The sequence below is a fragment of the Exophiala dermatitidis genome (assembly GCF_000230625.1).
Source record: "Exophiala dermatitidis NIH/UT8656 unplaced genomic scaffold supercont1.7, whole genome shotgun sequence".
Classification (NCBI taxonomy): Eukaryota; Fungi; Ascomycota; class Eurotiomycetes; order Chaetothyriales; family Herpotrichiellaceae; genus Exophiala; species Exophiala dermatitidis.
In genome coordinates, this window is record NW_008751652.1 from 2,037,785 (window position 1) to 2,053,780 (window position 15,996).

Below are 15,996 nucleotides of genomic sequence, written 5' to 3' on the forward strand. Positions count from 1 at the left end.
CCTGCCGCCGAACAGAACGTGCCGATGCTGAAGTTTGGGTCCTATCACTCCGTCGACGTTAGCTTTCCCACCCCAAGCGTCGGAAGTGATGCCGTGCCGAAACCTCAACAGGGCTATTTCTTCACGGTAACGGCAGCCGAAAACTCTCAGGCGTGCACCTGTCACCACCGGGATCAATCCCGTACCATCATGCCGGTCGGCCATTGTCCACATCCGGCTATGCTCTTGGTGGCTCGCTCGCGGACCCTGCGAACAAAGCTGGAGGAGCAGTCCCCTTCATAAATGAGATGAATCGAAGATTCACGCGGCAGCGCAGTGTGATCATTACTGCTGTCGATATCTCGTGTTGCCCGGCATGACGACGGCTCGACCACAAGTTCCGGCGCCCGGAGTCTACGTTCCTGCTATCACCTTCTTCGACCCTGAGAATGACCGACTTCGCCTGGATGCCCAGGCCAAGTACTATTCCTACCTAGCAAGCACTGGAATCACGGGTCTGGTCATCTTGGGCACGAATGCCGAGACGTTTTTGTTGACCCGCGAGGAGCGAACGGCTTTGCTGGAGACGGCGCGAAAATCAGTTCCACCGAGATATCCCATCATCGCCGGAGTCAGTGGTCATTCCACTACACAGGCGCTCGAGTTCATCAACGACGCCTACCAGACCGGAGCTGACTACGCACTGCTCCTCCCCGCGGCGTATTTCGGCAAACAGACCACCCCGGCAGTGGTCCGAAAGTTCTACAAGCAGGTTGCTTCCCGCTCGCCGCTCCCCATCATCATCTACAACTTCCCCGCCGTCACCAATGGTCTGGACTTGGACTCGGAGACGATCGCGCAAATCGCCAACGACAGCCCCAACGTGGTCGGTGTGAAATTGACTTGTGGCTCGGTTGCAAAGATCACCCGACTGGCTGCCACTTTTCCTCCTTCCCGCTTCGCCACCTTTGGAGGCCAGTCTGACTTCCTGGTCGGGGGCCTTGCTTCTGGAAGCGCTGGGTGCATATGCGCCTTTGGCAATGTCTTCCCAAAGGCAGTGGTGAAAATTTACAATCTGTGGACCAGTGGAAAATACGATGAAGCTCTTAGGCTTCAAAAGGTGCTTTCCTTGGCTGAATCGCCCACCAAAGCAGGCATTGCTAATACAAAATATGCTGCTGCAATCTTTACCGCTCCGCGGGCAGGCATTTCCGATGCTGTAACTCTACTGAGACCTCGACAGCCGTACGACGAGCCCACCGATGCGGCAAAGGCGAACATCCGGAAGGTAATGGAGGCGTTGAATCTCGAAGAGGAACGGATCGCAGCACCGACCCAAAGCCGATTGTGACGAGGTTCCGATCGACTTCGCTTTTCAATGAATGGGCTGGTCTCGTAGACCGGGGTTGTGAGAGCTGCATTATACAATGTGATCATTTCCTATAGAGCATCAATGACTATATCATTCTAGATCATGACATGTTCTCGGCGTATCGCACCGCATGTCGAACGGCATCGGAAATCCCAGCCCTAACATGGCCCCTGTCCAATTGTAAGAGAGCGTTGATCGTGATTCCTCGCGCCACCGACATTGACTCCTTGAGGGATTCTATCGTCATGGGGCCTTGCAGCAACGTGGAAGCGCTACGGAGGCACTGGGCCGCCACTGCCTGGGCTGCCGGGCGTGCAACGCCTTCAGCAACACTGGCGTCCACAATCGCGTCCACGGCCACCACGGCCAGAGCATGAGTCGCAGCACTGACGGCGGTGACAGTGTTGAGAAGATTCTCCGGCACGAGCTGCGTCGAGCCTACCAGCTCAAATAGCCACGCAACCAGGTCCTGGTCGTCTGCCGAGAGATTGGTGTCGGATGCAATTAAAGTCGCCGACTCATTCACCTGAGCGCCGATGCTGGGAATCACACGGGCGATGCGGTGGGGTGTGGTCGACTCCGGATCATTGTGGACTTTGTTGATCAGCTCGGCTGTCGACACTCCAGCGAGCATGGAAATGATCAGCTTCCCAGTAACCGCCTCAATCAGCTCCGGCGAACTGAAGACCTGCGATAGCTGCTGTGGCTGGAATCCGAGAATGATTACCTGGGCCCCGCGAGCAGCGGCAACGTTGTCTGTCGTAATGACATCTACGCTACCTCGCTGCGCGTCAAAGTGTCGGTGCAGTCGCTCCAGCGATGCACGTGAGGGCGCGGTGACGGAGAATGTAACATCGTGTTGCGTGTTTTTCACCTTTGAAAGCATACCCGATAACAGCGCCGTTCCCATGAAGCCTTGGCCGAGTCAGTAAATGGGCGCTTGGAGATCGTGAGAGTTCTTACCGCAGCCGAGGATGGCGACATGGAGTTTCTTGGGGCTTGGTTGGGCAGGCATGTTGGCGCTCGTCAAGGGACAATCTTCTCAGCGACAGGTTCTGGGCGTCTATCTAGAGATTATTGTGGAAGTGGTTTGAAGAAAAGAGATAGCCAAAGTCGCCCGGGTCAATCAGACGACCCACCCCGGGAGGCTGTCCGAGCGTATCCGCTTTTATTCGGGCTGATCTTAGTGGACACCACCGACCAGTGCACCTATGTATGTGGTGTAAGACGTTGTCTCCGCCATGTCAAATGCTCACGATGCCAGGCGTTCCCGGGTCTACAGAGAGGAGGCATGCGAGGATGCGGCCAGCGCATTGTGCTCAGCCGCCAAACTGTGCGTGATGGCTTTTGCAACGTAGGCTACATTGGATTCGTTGAGCCCAGCGATAGATATGCGGGAGTTGTCCGCCATGTAGATGTGATACTGCTCTGGACCCACGTTGTTAAGGAAGCCCTTCCGCGGCGAGCAGAAACTGGTCACTTACCTCTAAGCTTCAGGACCACCTCTTCCGACAGACCAAGGAAGCCGAACATTCCTGACTGTTGCCTGATGTGATCCCAAGTCCCCAACGCACCTGATGACCCTGGTTAGGCAAATGGAGAGGTAGATATGGAGCGCTCACACGTACCATTCTTGACAAGCAGTTGACAAAGTCTTTCGCGCATCATCTCGATCCGCGAGCTCATAGTCTTGAGATCTTCGAACCACATGCGCTTCAACGACTCGTCCAGGAGAATCTGAGTGGCGATTTTGCAGCCATATGCGGGTGGATTCGAGATCTCGGAGCGTTGTAGTCTTTCGAGCACGGACTCACAGTTTTGAGCGACCTTGTCGGACTTGGTCACGATGATGGTCGCTCCAACCCGTTCACCTATAGTAGCCAGTCAGCCCATGCCCTCTTCGTCGTCGATTTCTTGTTGACTTGCCATAAAGACCCATGCTTTTGGCGAAGGATATTGCCACGGCACACTCAAGTCCTAGTTCATTGACAAAGTATCGGATTGAGAATGCGTCGTCGTCGAAGTTTCCCGATCTGAAGCCCAAATACGCCGCGTCGAACAAAGGGAAGAGTTCTCGCTCTTTCATGATGCGACCAATCTCCCTCCATTGATCTTTGGTTGGATCACAGCCGGTCGGATTGTGCGCACATGCATGTAGAACGATGATCGATCTACGTTCCGCAGTCCGGAGAGCGTCCATGTAGGAACTCCAGTCTAGCGATCTTGAGCCCGGGTCATAGTATCGATATGTGTGGACCTCGAAACCAAGCGATGAGAACACGAGGTGATGGTTCGACCACGTCGGCTCCGATACCCAGACCTGACGATTCAGCCCGCTGTAGTTTTTGATCAAAGCACCCGCCAAGTGAAGGCTTCCTGTTCCAGAGAGACTTTGAGCAGTGGCGAGCTACGGGACAGGATTGTTAGCATAGGTGATTCAGGGGGCTTCAGAAAAGACATACCCTGTTTCCAATGGCAGCATATGCTTCAGACCCGAGGACCAGCTCTCCTACCGCCGATCTGAAGTTCTGGAGGCCGAGAATAGGCAAATATTCGTGGTCCAACTTTCGGCTTGACACTCTTCTTCGGGCCTCACGGACCGATGGTAGAACCCACGGAAGGCCATTCTCGTCGCGATAGCTCCCTTGGCCGAGGTTCACTTTTACCGGAGACGCATCATTATTGTATTGTGCAGTGAGTGCGAAGATTGCATCTTTGGGAAACAGCGGTGCGGATTCAAAGAGAGACATGTTGCCAGAAGTGGTTGCGGAAGAGATATCAGGCTTTGTGTTTATACCGGGTCGTCAGGCTAGAGATTTCTGTCTCGAGGAGTTTTGAGCTTTGATACACCCAGGTACTGAGAAGAGGCACTTTTGTGATTGAATGAAGAGACCAAAAGCAGTGTAGGTGTCTACCCATACAGTGTAGCCGTTCCAGTTGACATTCGTCACGGACATGTTAACCTTAAGCCCGAAAACTATGAGTACCATTACCTGGACATGGTAGAAGTCTACAGACGTCGGCTACACTTCCGATCTATCGACATCCAGAGTCAGAAGTGGGTCACATTCTCCCTGTAGGACCAAAGCAATCTAAGAGGAGCAATCGAAGTAGCAACGAAGTCCCATTCCTGTCTAGATCCATTGTTTATGACTGATCTATTGAAGATACCTCTTGACATTCTCGACCCTGATTGATAATTAGTGCTTCTTCTAAAGTGTTTGACAAGGTAACTTACATGGCAAACGTGCCGGAAGACGATAACATAGTCCTGAACAAAGTAGGACCCAGTCCTCGAAAGAAGGCCGGGAGCTTTCCTTGCCGCCATGTGTGCACGGTGGCTGCCCAAGCATTCTTGTATACTCGATTCTGCCCGAAGCCGTCGTTCTGGATCAAGGTCTTTACAACATCAAGCGGGTAGCTTCCAACCCAAAACCCGATACCAGCCAGGGCACCGCAAGGCGCGATCAACCAGGTCGGCAGGTTCTCTCGTCTGTCGCCTCTTGCTTCAGCAAGCATTTGCATGCAAGCCTCAAATGTCACAAAGTAGCAGCCGTAGGCTTGAAACTCCCGCAACACGGCGATTCCCTGCCCTCTGAAGATACCTTTCACCCCCGCCGTGCCGTATATTTGCCGGATACAATCCCAAGGCCCGTGGTAGAGCCTGGCACTGCCAGTCCGTCGTTGCATCTGGAGCCGGATCCGAATGTGCTCCACGGGACCGGATACTATGCTGTTTGCAATCCCTGCCGCCCCTCCGGCAAGGTAGAAATCCAGATAAGACAGCCTCGTCACCGCTTGAGGCGAGTTTGCGCTGTTCAGACTTTCTAGCGCATGCTTCACTCTGTGAAATACCGTAAATTGTATACTAACCTACTGCATTGTGAGCAGAGCTTGGGCATGGTCGAACTGACCAAGTTTGGGGAGCACTTACAGCAGCACCCGCTCCCAAGAAAGGTAGCAACGCGCCCTGACAATAATCAATACAAAGTCCTGTGGTTCTCTGGTATCGCAACAGACTCACTTTGTAGAATGCAAGTGGGCCCTCGTTTCTGAAGATATCTGAGACCACTCGAACCACATTGCTCGTTTGTTCCGTTTGCATCCGCACCTTGATCAAATCTGTTGCCAGTGAATGTCATCCTCAACAACACCTCCTCCAAGACTTGCAGGGGCATATGGCCATGACTTACCAAAAGGCTGACCTATTTCACCCATGGGTCAGTATACATGCTTTCTAATCGCGATGATTACCCACCCAGTAGGACCGATACAACACCGCCGGCCGCCCCTGCCACCGCATTTGTTGCAGGAAGAGAACTCAGATTGGCCGGCGCCGCTGACATCTCCATGGTGACGAGCTGCTTCTACTCCCAATGGACGCCGATGTCACCAAGAGCACCCTTGACTCCAGGCAGTACGATGCTCGTTTATGAAGAAGCCATCTTACGACCCGTCATGCTATCGAAAGGTACATAGCAGCTGATACAGTCATCGTGGAACAGGAGTTTCCTGGAAACTTCATCAGATCATCCGATTTGAATCTCAGGTCCCCATTTGGGCGAATCGTCGATGGTGGGTGTGTGGTTCATGCTCGGGAAGCCTTCCGGTCCCTGAAGGCTCTGAATGACACATGCTTCGGTTATCGCCGTGGTGCCCAATGCCTTGATAGGTCCGTGGTGCCGTGAAGGGATCTAGGTCGGCTGATCACACGATAGTGTCTGAGAAGACCGACTTCATCGTCGCCCTTGCAGCATTCGCGTAATGTGTATTTAAGCCGAAATGCTCCACGACTCCGTACAAGCCAACACTAAGGTAGCCGCACTGAGTACATCATTTCAATTTCGAAAGATCAGAGATCATGGGTGCAGACAAAGCAGAGCCTGTGGCTATTCTTGGAGCTGGTGCTTGGGGCCTGTCAACGGCGTATCATCTGCTCAACTCGGGATACACCAACATCACGGTGTTCGACCAGGCCTCCGAGATCCCCTCCCTGTACTCGGGAGCCTACGACCTTAACAAGATCGTGCGAGCAGAGTACGAAGATGAATTCTATACCGAACTGGCACTCGTAGGTCCCCCGCTCTGGTGAGGAAATTGGGTGAGAGGCTGACACGGTCTTTGTGCAGAAAGCCATCAACAAGTGGAAAACCCCCTTCTGGGGGGCCAACTTCCACCAAGTCGGCTACGTGCTCGCAACATCAATTGCAGCACCTGAGAAGGCCGTCAAACACTTGCAGACAGCACTCTTGTCTGTGAAGGACCATCCTGTCTTCGCACCAGGTATCACGGCGCTGAATAAGCCCGAGGAGTTCAAAGACATCTATTGGCAGTTTACTGGCCCTCTCACTGGTTTTCGTGGCTACCACAATCGACTTGCCGGCTATGCACACTCCTCAAATGCCATGCTGGATACCTATCGGTACCTGGGGGCCAGGGGTGTCAAGTTCGTTCTTGGTCCGCAGCGGGGCAAGGCAGTAGAGCTGCTGTACAACAACGCCCAGAACTCCTCAGAACGCCGCTGCATCGGATTCAGGGTCGCGAGTGGCGAGACGCACCACGCACGACGGACTATTGTGTGCCTCGGCGCTTGGGCTGCAAAGCTCATCCCGGAAATTGGCTCGTATGTCGTGGCAAAGTCCTGGTCGGTGGCTCACATCCAACTCACCGAGCGGGAGTGTGACTACCTACGCGGCATCCCAGTCCTTAATGTCCGCGACCTGGGGTTTTTCTTCGAGCCTGATCCGGCCACCAAGCTCTTCAAACTGTGTCCCCTAGGCGCCGGGTACATCAATTCCGACAAGTCTACGGGCATTTCTCTGCCTCCAGGAGATTCTCTCCCAGCCCCACGAGACTACATTCCCGCAGCCGATGAGAAGAAGCTGCGGCGACTGCTGGAGCAGACGCTGCCGTGGCTAGCAGATCGCCCCTTTGTGGAGCAGAAAATGTGCTGGTTTGCTGACACCTCTGACTCGGAATACACGGTCGACTTTGTCCCTAATGCGGGCGATTCGCTGGTAGTGTTGTCGGGAGACTCCGGACACGGGTTCAAGATGATGCCTATTGTGGGAGAATGGGTCGTTGAACTGTTAAACAATGGGAAGCAGATTCTACCGCGGTGGCAATGGCGACAAAGTCATGGCAAAGGTGGAAAAGAATGGGGAGACGCCGTGAGCTGGAGGGTTGGTACGACGGAGGAGATTGCGAAAGTCATCGAAGAGCAACAGAGGGCGATTCGGGCACGGCTATGAACAAAGTAGAAGTTGTCGTGAGATTACAGCCCACAATTAATAAATTGAATCCAGCGTATATCAGCCGTTTCCACTTTCTGCTTTGTCGGTGGTGGGAAAATTGAACATCTCTCTGCTACTAAATCGGACGAAGTTGGCATATGATCATTCTTCTTTCTGGATTCCGTGTTCAATGTGTGTGTTATGCTTCGAATATCCTAAACATTCAACGGTCCGGCTCAGCGTATACCGGGAACGCTGATATGGTGGGCATGGCGGCAGTAATCATACTCATAAGTAGCTACAAGCCACGACAGAGTGTCCCTATACAGTGACACGAGAAGCGGTTTTGAAAGTCGGCCGCAACATCTGGGTACCAGTACGATCGCACGAGCAGCGCAACGGATGGGAGGCCGAAATTGGGATCCATCATGCATTGTACCGGATCAGCCGCATGTCACCACGGAGACGTATAACATAATGGGCACCCTCAGATACCAAGTATTATAAAGACGTCGAGGACCGTCTTTCGGTCTCGACTAGCGTCGTACGCTATTATATAACCTCTAGAAAGTATATAGTCTAACGAGACTCTAGACCCTATTAAAATAGAATAAGTTCTTCGTAAAATTATATTTAGTAGCGGCGACGAGATAGTTCTCTATCTTAAACTAGAGTTCGTAAGAACTTCTATATTCTCTCGAGAAGAAGAGAAGCGTAATCGATCGTCGAAGAGATCGATACTCTTCTATACGAAGTCGATTAAAGACGAACAAAACCGTCTCGATATATAACGAAACTAATCGATAAGAAAATTTTCTAGCTCGAAGCTCGTCTTTTAAGCTCGACGAATTTCTTTTAGTTTCGTAACGAAGACTTATAAGAATTATACTCTTAGAACGACGAGTAGCGATAAAAATTTCTTATCGAGAAAGATAAATTATAGTAGTAAGTAGTAACTTCTCTCTCTAAAAATTTTAGTCTCGCTATTCTTAGATACTCTTAGTTATAAATAATAGTTAGCGATATAACTAAGATATAGTAGTAACGACTACTTCGACGTCCTCGATTATATTCTATTAATCTAGATATTATAAACGATAATATCGTTAAAGAGCTCGACGCGTTAATAGAGAAAGAAATATTACTACTAGAACGAACTCTTTATTAGAATCTTATCTAAACTATACTAGTAGAAATTAAATAGTTATCTAGATTTATCTAGATCTACTCGTATTATTATAGATAATAAGAAATAATAGATTAATTAAAGAAAGATATATAGTAAGGTCTCTCGAGAGATAGAGTACTATTTAGCTAAAGACGGTCTCGAATATCGAGAGCTAGTTATAAAGCGCTCTCGCTAAATAAGATAGAAGCTTCTATAAAGAATATATTCTTCTCGAGATTATTTATCTTTCTTCTATTATATATTATCTCTCGCTCGTTTCTTACTCGTATTTCGTAAACTACGCTCGAAAGCTCTTCTATACTAAATACTATATAAATACTCTCTTAACTCTAATAATAGTAGTATTAGAAATCGATATCTCTATAGAAGAAATTAATCTATAGAGAATATATAGACTTCTAGAAGAGAATCGTTTTAGAAATCTAGAAAGAACTATAATAGTTCTCGCTAACTATCTATAATATTATAGAATTCTTAAAATCTTCGTTTTAACGTTTACGAATAGTCTATTAGAGATTACCCTTTTATCTATAAATTAGATAAATATATCTAGACTTTTATCTAGATAGTAGTATCTATCGTTAGATCTATTTTAAGATATTAATAGAATAGAGCTTAAAAAGCCTCTAAAATATAAGAGTTATTAGAATAACGACGCGATATAAGTCTAGCTAATCTATATCGAAAGATAGTTAGATATAAAGAAAGTCGTTAATAAACGTTCTTTAATAAGTCGCGAATATATTACTCTAGTAACTTTCTATTTTAAAGATAATATCTTAGTATAGTAAAATCTTATATATTAAGATATAAAATATAGTCTTAGAATCGATATACTTCTAACTAACTAGAAGATATAAAAGAAAGTATTCTAGATAGCGTTCGGCGATATTAGGACGTAGAAGTAATATCGAGACGAGTTTAACTTTCTTAAGTAAATAGAAATAGTATAAGAGTTTCGATAGAAGATCGAAACTCTTCGACTATATTTCGACTCTTACCTTAGCGACGCTAAATATCTACTTATTTTTAAACGAGAGCTTAGAATAGCTATTCGAAATCGAATAAAACTCCTTCTAGATACTATACTTTTCTAAAATTATAAAGATTACGCTCTTTTTATAGATAAAAGCGAAAGAGAGATATAAGCTAATATATATAGAATAGCCTCTTTTTAAGATCGCTCGAGAAGATTTTTCTTAAGAAAATCTTCTTAATCTTCTCGAATTATCTAACTAGATTATAAGAATACTAATAGTAATATTAAGATAGTCCTTAACGATCTTTAACTAGAATTCTTCTCGTCTACTAAGATTAAAATCTTATATAGTTATAGAAACGAACGTAGATTCTTAAGTAGTTTTCGTTAGAAGTATTAAGACGATAGTCTTTACTTCGATTATAAAGAAGTCGACTATTAAAAGAAAGATTATTCTAATCTAAAGAAGTCTATAAGACGAGACTATTAAGGAAAAGAAAAGAGTCGCTAGATAGTAGAGTATCTAGCGATAATAAAGAAGTTATAGACTCTTCGAAGACTATCGATATAAGTCTATTAAATCTTAATCTCTCTTTCGATAATCTAATAGATATCGCTATTAATACGACCGAAGTCTTCGATTATAACTTAAATCGTATCTAGAGATATAATATCGCTAGCGAGTCGCTAGAATAGTATAGTAACTCTTATTCTATTATAATTTTTCTTAATATAGACTTCGATATCTTCTATATCTTAAGAAGAGTCGCTAAGTAACTAGATAAAAACTATAAAATTATCTAGAGATTATCTCTTCGAATATATCTTACTAATAGTAAAACGACTTTCTCTAATTAAGCTATTATAAAAGATTTAATCGTCGATAATTTTCGAGCTCGAACGATACTTCGTATCTTAAATTAGGATATATATAATATTATTCTTAGACTTAACTAGCTAAAGAAGTATAGCGCTTTTTAGAATTTTAGTTACTTATATATAACGATACGTAATAGAACTAGAAAATTAACTTCGATACTTCTTCGACTCTTTTAAACTATTAACTATAAAGATATCGAAGAGGCCGGATTAAATCTACTTAGCTTTCGAAAGACTTAGAAGGCGATTTCTAAACTATTTATACTCGACTAGACTTCTATCTTATATTTTATACGAGAATAGAGTTCTAGCGATAAAGTAATCTCTTTAATATTTAGAACTAAGAATAGGCGTTTTAGGCGTATTCTCGAAAGATTTAAAATAGTATTTCGAGAAGAACTATCTATTAGATTTCTAATAAAGCGGATTATTAAGTATAAAATTAATATAGACGATATTAAATTTATTAACTTACTTTACTACTCTCTATCGAAAGAATATTAAGATAAATAAAATAGATAAATTCGTATCTTATTATAATAAGATCTAATTCGACTCTTAGAAAGTCTATAAAGCTTCTCTATACTCTTTATATCTAAATCTAGAGATAAATAGCGTATATATATCGACTATTATCTTCTTAATAATATTACTATTAAGAATATCTACTCTTTATTCCGAATCTAGAACTATCTTAATATTATTAAAGTCGCTCGCTAGCTCTCGAAGACTAATCTTATTTAAGAATATTACTAGGTTTAGATAGAAAAGATATTTATCAAAAAAATCGCCTTTAATACGCGGTCGAGTAAGTATAAGTTCTTAGCTATACTATTCGAACTTACTAATACTTCTTTAATATTCTAGAGGATTATAAACGACGCTCTACGAGAATTTATTAGCTAGTTTATAATTATCTACTTAGATAATATTATTATCTACTTATAGACTAAAGAAGATTATAAATACTATCTCGAACTAGTATTTCGAGTATTATATAATTATAAACTATATATAAAGTCGTCGAAGTATATTATTAGCGTCTAATAGCTTAAATTCTATAGATATATAGTAGATAACGAGAAGTATTAATCTATATCTATAAAAGTATAGGCTATTCTCGAATAGTCTTAGTCTCGAAATATATATAAAGTACGCTAGTTTTTAGGTTTAGTTTTATATTATAGAAGATTTATTAAAGACTTTATAAAAATTACTATATCTTTATTCGATTTATTAATTAAAGTAGATATCGAACTTCGAAAAAGAAAGTTTTAATCTATTCGATAGAATACGAGATACGAGTATATCTTCTAGATACTTAAAAAGACTCTCGCTACTAAGCTAGTTTTATAATAAGTTAACGAATCGAAGCCTTTTCGTATAGAAATAGACTATTTCGAATAGACTTTAGATTATATTCTTCTATAGAAAGAATTTAATAGAAAGTAGTATCTAGTCGTCTATAATAGGCGAAAATTTAATAGAGCTAAGTTAAACTATTTTATATACGAAAAGGAACTTCTTACTATTAAGTATGCTCTTCGAACCTAGATTATATATCTCTAGAATAGCTATAAGATAATCGTCGTAATCGATTATAAGAGTCTAAAATATCTAAATACTACTCGGACGCCTTTAAAGCGTCTTACGCGGTAGATCGATAAGTTTTTCGAGTTTAATTTAGATATTTAATATCGTAAAGACTTTAAAGCTATTATTTCTAATACTATTTCTAGGCGACTCGATTTCCTAGAAGAAAGCTCTACTAATAAAGTATAGATCTTTAGTAGCGTAGAAGTATTTCTAAATATCTAATAAATCGTATATTTAGACGACGATATAGAATAAAAGAATACTATTATAGCTCGATTAACTATAAAGAATAAATCCGACTTAAATCTAGTCTAGAAGGAGTAGCTAGCGCGTATTAAGAATCTAGATTAATACTTTATAGAAGAAGACTATCTATTCTAAAAGATTAGTAATTACTTCGCTCTCTTTATTTCTATATCGTTTTATTAAGACTTTATCGAGTACTATTATAAATACTATAAATACTATAGCGCGGCCGCTATAGAAAGTATCGTTAAGGTATATAAATAGTAGCTATTTATAATAAAGAATATTCTTATATACGCTCGAATTTATAATTAATACTAGTTAGTCTAGAGATAGAAAAAGATCTAGAAAGAACTATATTCGTAGATTAGACGAATTTTCTAACTCTTTAAAAAATAGATAATCGACTTCGTTAGCTCTCTATTAACTACGCTCTATAGAAATTATTAGATTCTAACGACTATTAATTTCTTTATAGACTAGTTAATAGTAAAGGCTATAAAGAATACTACGAATAAAGTAGTCGTCGACTTTCTATTTAAAATCTACTACTAATATAGAGTATTTTAAGAATTATTATTAAATAATAGTACTAATTTAATCTCGAAAATCATCGAGTACTATCTTAATTATATTAAGATAAAGTATTATATTATAATATTTTACTATCTCTAGACTAATAGAAAAATAGAAAGATTTAATAGAATACTAGGTAAAATTCTTACGAAGTAACTTATTAGATAATAAATCCTTTTATAGAACGAATATCTTCTATTAACGTTATTCGTAACTCGTATTAGATTTTATATAGTAACTAGAATAAGTCTATATAAGCTCGTCTACGATCTTAAATCTTAATTAATAGACGATTAACGAGAATTTAATCTATTAAACTTCGATATCGACTTTATCTCGAGACTAGAATAGCTATATACTATACGTTACGAAGTAAATAAATTATTTATAGAGAAAGAGCTATACTTTTAAAAACTATAATTAATACGTTTAGAAACGCTATATCTTTTACTTAAAGAAGAAGATTTCGTTCTTCTAAATAATATCTCGAAGTAGAAATTCGAATTTAACTATTTCGAACTCTTTCGAATTCTAAAGAAGTTATAGTTTAATACTTACGTACTAGAAACGATAAACTAGAAGGTCTTATATCTACTCGTTTATAGAAGTTATTTAATATAATACTACTCGATAGATTTAGATAAATAGATAATCTAATTATTTACTAGAATATAGTAAATATAGCTCTAAATAGTTAGAGATAGTATAACGAAGTCTTCGAATAAAGTACTTTAGATACTTAGTAACGAGTCTAATCTCTTAATATACTATAAGCTATCGATAATATTAAAGTAATAATAAATATCGTAAGAATAATTAGAAGATAGTTTAAGTAAGATAAAGAAGAGCCGTAAAGCTAAAGTAACGCTAATAAATAGATATCGGCGAAATAGAGGATAGAAGCTAATATTCTATAGCGCGACGCCGATAGAGAAGACTACGATAGTCTACGAGAGATAAATTATAATCGAAGTAGCTCTCGCTTCTAATTCTCTAGAGTAGATTATTTCGCCTTTAGATAGATAATATCTCGTCGCTAGAAAGAGTAATAAAGATATTAATACTTTAAGAGTATCGAATAAAATAATTAGAATAGAGTTTATCTCTCTATATATCTAGAATAGATAGAAATAGAAGAGTAATAATAGACTATTATCGTCTAACCCTCTCGATATACGAAGAATAGGGAATAAAGGGACTTTTAGCCCTTTCGAAATCTCTCCGATACTCTAGAAAAGAATAGAGAACTATATTTAGAATAGATAAAAGACTTTAAGGAATTAGAGTAATTCTATTAGATCGTACTAAGATGCCGTTATACGAGATATCTCTATTCTATTCTATATCGAGCTACTTAAATCTATATCGATAGATATCGAAATCTATTCTATTAATATTATAGAGTATATAGATAATATAGTAGATTTATTCTATATAAATTATATAGAGAATAGCTATAATAAGTTAGCTAAAACTATCTCGAGTAAGGAAGAGCTATACGTTATTAGTAGATTAAATTAATCTAAAGATATAAGGCTATAGAATCTTATAGACTAGAATATATCTATATTCTTCTTCTCGATATCTATCGATACTATAGAAAGCGTACTTACGATATCTTCTAGTTCTACTAGAATAACTCTTTCGATACTCGAGAGGAATCTCGTCCCTTAAGAGTACTCGAAACCCTATAAGAAGCGGAGACGAGATAATTTATTATCTTCGTTAGTAGTCTAAAATACTAATTATAATATAATCGAGTCTTTAGTTTCTCGTCGACGATATATTAAAGGACGCTTACTAAGACCTAATTCTAGGCTAAAGATAGTATAAGACTAAATAATCTAATAATAATAGTATTCTCTATAGATAATCTATAGAAACTAGAGCGTAGACTAAATCTCGACCCTTAACTATACTTTATTAGGACGTCCTACGAAGCGCTCTAGATATAGGCTGCGCAACGGGTTGGGTAGGGCAGGGTTTCGGGCACCTACCGCCCGCCCAGTTGACCCATTAGGGTTTTTAAAATTACGTCTACCCTACCCTCGCGGGTTTCGGGTAGGGTAGGGTACCCGACGGGTTTCGCCAAGAACCCAAAATTCTTAAAAATAGCGAGTTTTTCGCTAAAAATAGCGACTTTTCTTACGTAATTACTTACTAATTTACAATACCGTACCGTAATTCTAGATATTTTCTAGTAAAATCGCGTATTTTTCGTAAAATACGGTAAAATTTTCGAGGAGCCTACCCGCCCGATAGGGCGGCCCGACCCTAATGGGTATCGCGGGTAGGGCTTAGATTTTAGGTACCCGCCCGGGGCGCCCGTTGGGCTACGGGGTGCCTACCCAGCCCAACCCTTAGGGTAGCCCTAACGCGGGTAGGGTCGGGCTGACCCGCGCCACTACGCAGCCTATCTAGATATATTAAAAAATCTAAAAATAACTAATAAATTATAGTAAATCGTCTTATATAGCGGGCGTAGAAGAATCTCGCTCACGCTTCTCTACTTATCGTATCATACTAGAAGATTTATCTATAAAATAGACTATTCGTAGAGTATTATCTACTATTATAATAGTATAAGAAAATAGTAATACTTCGCGATCTTCTTACTATAATACCGTTAGAGCCGATTCTAGTAGTAGTATCTCTATTAACGCTATCGTTTCGTAGTAAGAATACTCTAAAAGGCCTAAACTAGAAGTAGGGTCCGATTACTATATATAGGTAGATAGCGGATAAATATTATATATAAAATAAGTAGAAGTAGTAGATTATCCGTATACTAGATAATAAAAAGACGGACGTTCTAGTATCGAGTAAGTTAATATATAGTCTTATATAGACTATATTAATAAATCTATAGAAGACGAGACTAGTACGAATCGTTATTATATTATAATCTAATTATACTTAAGATTATATACTAGCTTAGGAGATATAG

General features: G+C 41.3%; 5 protein-coding genes across 5 annotated transcripts; 2 read left to right on the forward strand and 3 right to left on the reverse strand.

The window, feature by feature from the left end:
* Positions 1-62: 62 nt before the first annotated feature.
* HMPREF1120_08537 (dihydrodipicolinate synthetase) lies at positions 63-1,490 on the forward strand. Its single transcript, XM_009162795.1, has one exon. The coding sequence runs from the start codon at positions 356-358 to the stop codon at positions 1,328-1,330; it is 975 nt and encodes a 324-aa protein (XP_009161043.1). The 5' UTR covers positions 63-355; the 3' UTR covers positions 1,331-1,490.
* Positions 1,452-2,366, reverse strand: HMPREF1120_08538 (pyrroline-5-carboxylate reductase; the record flags this gene model as incomplete). The annotated part of the gene is made up of 2 exons (XM_009162796.1): positions 1,452-2,266; positions 2,315-2,366. The coding sequence occupies 2 exons, from the start codon at positions 2,364-2,366 to the stop codon at positions 1,452-1,454; spliced, it is 867 nt and encodes a 288-aa protein (XP_009161044.1).
* Positions 2,367-2,627: 261 nt separating this feature from the next.
* On the reverse strand, positions 2,628-4,279 carry HMPREF1120_08539 (aspartate aminotransferase; the record flags this gene model as incomplete). The annotated part of the gene is made up of 5 exons (XM_009162797.1): positions 3,814-4,279; positions 3,278-3,758; positions 2,980-3,222; positions 2,836-2,925; positions 2,628-2,779 (listed from the first exon to the last, which is right to left on the reverse strand). The coding sequence occupies exons 1-5, from the start codon at positions 4,099-4,101 to the stop codon at positions 2,628-2,630; spliced, it is 1,254 nt and encodes a 417-aa protein (XP_009161045.1). The 5' UTR covers positions 4,102-4,279.
* Positions 4,280-4,456: 177 nt separating this feature from the next.
* On the reverse strand, positions 4,457-6,266 carry HMPREF1120_08540 (MC family mitochondrial carrier protein). The gene is made up of 6 exons (XM_009162798.1): positions 5,610-6,266; positions 5,545-5,556; positions 5,376-5,473; positions 5,286-5,321; positions 4,590-5,224; positions 4,457-4,540 (listed from the first exon to the last, which is right to left on the reverse strand). Exons 1-6 carry the CDS (start codon positions 5,701-5,703, stop codon positions 4,510-4,512), a joined length of 906 nt encoding a protein of 301 aa, XP_009161046.1. The 5' UTR covers positions 5,704-6,266; the 3' UTR covers positions 4,457-4,509.
* HMPREF1120_08541 (oxygen oxidoreductase) lies at positions 5,939-7,740 on the forward strand. The gene is made up of 2 exons (XM_009162799.1): positions 5,939-6,422; positions 6,481-7,740. The coding sequence occupies exons 1-2, from the start codon at positions 6,213-6,215 to the stop codon at positions 7,600-7,602; spliced, it is 1,332 nt and encodes a 443-aa protein (XP_009161047.1). The 5' UTR covers positions 5,939-6,212; the 3' UTR covers positions 7,603-7,740.
* The last annotated feature ends 8,256 nt before the right edge of the window (positions 7,741-15,996 follow it).

What these genes read in the sequence shown, in the direction of transcription:
- HMPREF1120_08537 (XM_009162795.1), top strand. Translation starts at nt 356, where the DNA reads ATGACGACGGCTCGACCACAAGTTCCGGCGCCCGGAGTCTACGTTCCT.
- HMPREF1120_08540 (XM_009162798.1), bottom strand. Translation starts at nt 5,703, where the DNA reads ATGGAGATGTCAGCGGCGCCGGCCAATCTGAGTTCTCTTCCTGCAACA. An exon ending in GCCCACTTGCATTCTACAAA is followed by an intron (nt 5,322 to 5,375) that starts GTGAGTCTGTTG and finishes GATTATTGTCAG; the next exon opens with GGCGCGTTGCTACCTTTCTT. An exon ending in TCTTCCGGCACGTTTGCCAT is followed by an intron (nt 4,541 to 4,589) that starts GTAAGTTACCTT and finishes ATTATCAATCAG; the next exon opens with GGTCGAGAATGTCAAGAGGT.
- HMPREF1120_08541 (XM_009162799.1), top strand. Translation starts at nt 6,213, where the DNA reads ATGGGTGCAGACAAAGCAGAGCCTGTGGCTATTCTTGGAGCTGGTGCT. An exon ending in TCTATACCGAACTGGCACTC is followed by an intron (nt 6,423 to 6,480) that starts GTAGGTCCCCCG and finishes GTCTTTGTGCAG; the next exon opens with AAAGCCATCAACAAGTGGAA.